The sequence below is a fragment of the Orycteropus afer genome, unplaced genomic scaffold (assembly GCF_000298275.1).
Source record: "Orycteropus afer afer isolate SDZICR_OR568_19922 unplaced genomic scaffold, OryAfe1.0 scaffold00127, whole genome shotgun sequence".
NCBI lineage: Eukaryota > Metazoa > Chordata > Mammalia > Tubulidentata > Orycteropodidae > Orycteropus > Orycteropus afer.
In genome coordinates this window covers 4707510-4711604 of record NW_006921714.1, presented here as the reverse complement: position 1 = coordinate 4711604, position 4095 = coordinate 4707510, and the positions used below count along the sequence as shown (strand labels likewise).

The 4095-nt window shown below is 53.1% G+C and overlaps 1 protein-coding gene across 1 annotated transcript in view; it reads right to left on the bottom strand.

Annotated features, from left to right (window-relative positions):
* RIN3 (Ras and Rab interactor 3) overlaps positions 1-4095 on the bottom strand; it is a 107813-nt gene that overhangs the window by 33261 nt on the left and 70457 nt on the right. Inside the window, exon 6 of the mRNA XM_007944538.2 lies at positions 747-1055. Coding sequence (XP_007942729.2) covers positions 747-1055 — 309 coding nt within the window. The remainder of the gene's footprint in view (positions 1-746; positions 1056-4095) is intronic.

The following is a 4095-nucleotide window of genomic DNA, read 5'->3' as shown; positions in this document are numbered from 1 at the left end:
TTGAGTTGAATCAACTTGACAGCAGTGAGTTTGGTTGTTTTTTTGGTTTGTTTTACGAGGTGCACAATAACACTAGAGAGGTCCACACTCCTTAGAACAGCCATAAGAGATCCAGGGCAGCATTTGCCTGGGTAGAAAACTCAGAAGGCAGGAAGGGACAAGGAGGACTAAGGGAAATGGTAACCACAGGGAGGAGATGGGGACGGCAATCAGTGTCATGAAACAAAATGGATCTGAACTGCTGAATGGAAAACCAATTTGTTCTGTAAACTTTCACCCCAATCACAATAAAAAGTTTTAACAAACAAACAAAAGAGCAAGACCACCCTAGACCAGCCAGCCTCCAAGCGACCCACCAGCAATGACACACCTATGACTGAGCCCAGCCAAGCCTGAGCACACCTGGACCAGATCAGCAAAACTGTCTGCCTGTCGAGGGACTCCTGAACCGTGGACTTACACAGCCACCTCTTCCTGATTCACAAAAAGACATGACAGAGATGGGCTTCCCTGCTTGGATCCAATATGGCAGTCAATCACAGCCCTATTGGTCTGCAGGGAACTCCTGGGAGGAGCCCAGGAATCCCGCCCTGACCCATGCCCAGTCTTTCCACAACAGGCCTCTGAATTTGGAAAGATTAGTGCCAGGGCCTTCAAGGGCTCCGGAGCCCTTGGTGGGGGTGCTGGATCCACAAAACATCATAGTCGAGGGCACTGAGCCAGGCCCTGCCCGGCTGCCCACCTACCTGGGTTGCCGAGGGCCATGGAGTCATAGATGAGCTTGCAGGTTTTGAGTAGGATGGCGATCTTCTTCTCGGGCGAGTAGGCCTTGTGCATGCTGCTGAACTTCTGCAGGATCTTCTCCATGATGGGCACCTCCGGCACGCTGGTCGTCACGCCCAGGTCGGTGGTGGTGGTGGCCAGGACCACCAGCTGGTTCTCCTTGAGCTGCTGCAGCGAGCCGTCCTTGCTGTGGATCTCATGCAGACAGGCGTTGATGGCTTCTTTCAGGGGTTTCAGGACACACTTGTACAAGGCCGACTCCACAATTGCTTCTGTAGGGGCGAGAGTGGGAGGTGAGGAGGCCAGCCACAGGGATCTTGCCTTGGCCCTGCCGCCCAGCAGTGCTGCCACCACTGCTGGTCCCTGGAAACACGCGCTCCCAGCCCTGCCAGTCTCACCCGCAGCTCTGACATGTAAGACAGCGTCACACACGCAACAGAAAGCCACACTGTAAAGATGCTGGCACAGGAGTCTCCTGGGACTGATACTAACTGGTCATTGTATCCTAATGCCTTACGGGCCTGGCACAGAGTGCGTCCACACAGGGTGCCTCAGCACAGCACTCCAGAGGGCACCATTTTCACTGCAGTTGTGCAGTGTACAACCTGTGCAGCTGGACATGGAGAGCCTGGGTACCCAGTAAATGTTTGGTGGAGCTAGTCTTTTTTTTTTTTTTTTTTTTCTTTTTTAAATTTTTATTTTGATTTGGGTGAAATTTAGAGAGCAAATTAATCTTCCATACATCAGTTCATACATATTTTGTCTCAATTCCCCACAATGTAACAGCTCTCTTCCCACTTCCTTCCTAGAGTTCTCTCTTCCCTGTGTCCTTTCCTCCCATGTACTCCTACCGATTGATCGCTCCAAGTAGTGTATCTACCTGATGTAAATGTTCAGCCCATATGCCTGTCTATTATTTGGCTGGAAGCCATAGGAGTGAGTTCAGTTCCAGACCTGAAGGGCAGCTAGGGGCCACAGTGTCAGGGGTCCCACTAGGCTCTATCAGACCAGCAAACCTGGTCTTTTTTTTTTTTCTTTTTTATGATTTTGAGTTTTGTTCCACATTGTTCTCCCACCCTATCCAGGATCTCCTACACAGATCCCCCTCTGGGTGGTTGACAGTGGTAGCCAGGCACCATCTAGTTCTTCTGGTCTCAGGGTCCTAAAGGCTGAGGATCGTATGGTCTCCCAGTCCCTTGGACTCATTGTTTCCATGAGTCTTTGGTATCCCTCACTTTGCTTTTGGTGGAGCTATTCTTGATGCCTCTCTGTCTTTCCAATTCACTTGACTCTGGTCTCAAAATTCACCACACCCAGAATCTGACTTTGCTCCAATTCCACGCTACCCCTTGGACCTGAACTGCCATCATCTCTCACCTCTTGTGTGGGGCCTGATTGTCCATTCCCAACACAGCAGCCAGCATACTCCTGGTATAACATGCTTGGTCACGACACTCCTCTGCTCAGAACCTCCCAGTGCCCCATCTCACATGTGGTAAAAGCCGGGCTTCCCCATGACCTCGGACCCCTGGACCCGGTTCTGTGCCCTCTCTGACTCACTGTCTTGTCCACTCCCTGTGCTCACCCTCCTTGGGCCGCTGTGTCCTACTTGCCACTACTGCAGCCTGCTGGACTGTCCCTGCCTCAGGGCCTTGGACTTGCCACATCCTTTGCCTGGAGCAGTCACCTCCTAAGTACCCGTGTAGAACGTTCCTGTACCATTCAGATGTCATGTTATCTGAGAGGCCATCTGTCCTTACCCATCAAGTGAAATGGGAGTTAGTGAGCTTTGTGCTCACTGCCACATACATGTTGTCATGCCCACTACAGGGCCTACTAAGGAGCCCTGGTGATGCAGTGGGTGAAGCACTCAGGTGCTAGCCCACCAGCTACTCCATGTGAGAAAGATGATGTGGTCTGCTCCCATAAAGATGACAGCCTTGGAAACCCATTGGGGCAGTTCTACTCTGTCCTATAGGGTTGCTATGAGTTGGGATTGGGTGTACAGGACCTACAGAGGCTCTGGTGTGTTGAGGGGCATTACACAGCTAGCTGGAGGCTGAAGGAGGATTTGAACCCACGCCTACCTGACACCAAAGTGATGTTTGTCTGCTTTGCCTGACAGCTGGAGAATATGCTCAGGAAACCTCTTGGCCCTATCCTGTCTCCCAGGGGTGGGCCTGGGCTATGACTCTAATAAGGGCAGATCCTAAGCCATGTTCCTGCTGGGGCAGCATCTGAGCTGTCATATCTCTGACGGGCAGGGAAGATCTTGTGCTCCTTGGCTGAGTTTTGGTTGAGGCCCCGACGACCCTCCGTTGGGGCCGACACAAGTCTGGGTTGACGGCGGGTCCTGGCCTTCCTGGGTTCACATCCCACCGCCTTCCTCTTCCTTCTGCAGCTCATCCAGTCCTGCCCCTTCATCCAGGCCTGTCTCACATCCTCCCATCCCCTTGGAGCCTTTCACAGCTGGAGCTAGTGACCTGGGGATGGGGACCTGCGTCAACTCCCTGGGTTCCCCTGGCTGCTGTTTGACCTTGGCCAAGTCACTTCCCCTTCCAGGGCCTGCTTCCTCATCTGCAACAGGACAGGGCTGCAGCCCCTCCCCTCTCCCACCTCTGGGTTCCTTTGTCTCTGAGAGCCTCGGTGCCCTGGAAATGCCTCCTCTCTCCTGATGCCGACCCTCTGGGCCACATACTAGCCCTTGCTGGCCTTCCCGTGCCTTCTCTGCCTGATAAAATCAGGGCATCCCTGCGCATTCGCAGCTTCTGTCCAGCCTGTCCTGCGGTTCAGGCTCTCTCACTGTCTAGCTGGGCACCTGGACAGAGTTCTGAGTGCAAGGCAGAGCAGGAGAGTGGTTAGTTCACAGATAGTCAGCTTGTCTGGGTGTGAACCCCAGTTCTACCACCTGCTCTCTGCATGATCTGGGCCAGTTGTTATCGATCAAACTGTGTCCCCCAGAAGACCTGTTGAAAGCCTAACCACTAACCTGTGGATGTGATGCTATTGGGGAAGAGGGTCTTCTTTGTTATGGTGATGAGGTCATGGCATAGGGCAGGTGCTAACCCTCAGCTCTTCTGAGTTATAAAAAGAAAGACATGTGAGGACTGTCTACAAGGCAGGCCCAGGGCTACTGATGAGGAAGGAATCGACCCGGCCAAGACCCTGGTTTGGACTCCTAGCCTCCAGAGCTGTGAGACAATAATATCTACTCTTTCAAGCCCCAGCAGCAGAAGGCCATAAGATACTGGTGGTCCCTGGAGAATCCCAGTAGCCCCGCCCACAGAGTGGGGCTGGGGAGGTGCTATGACC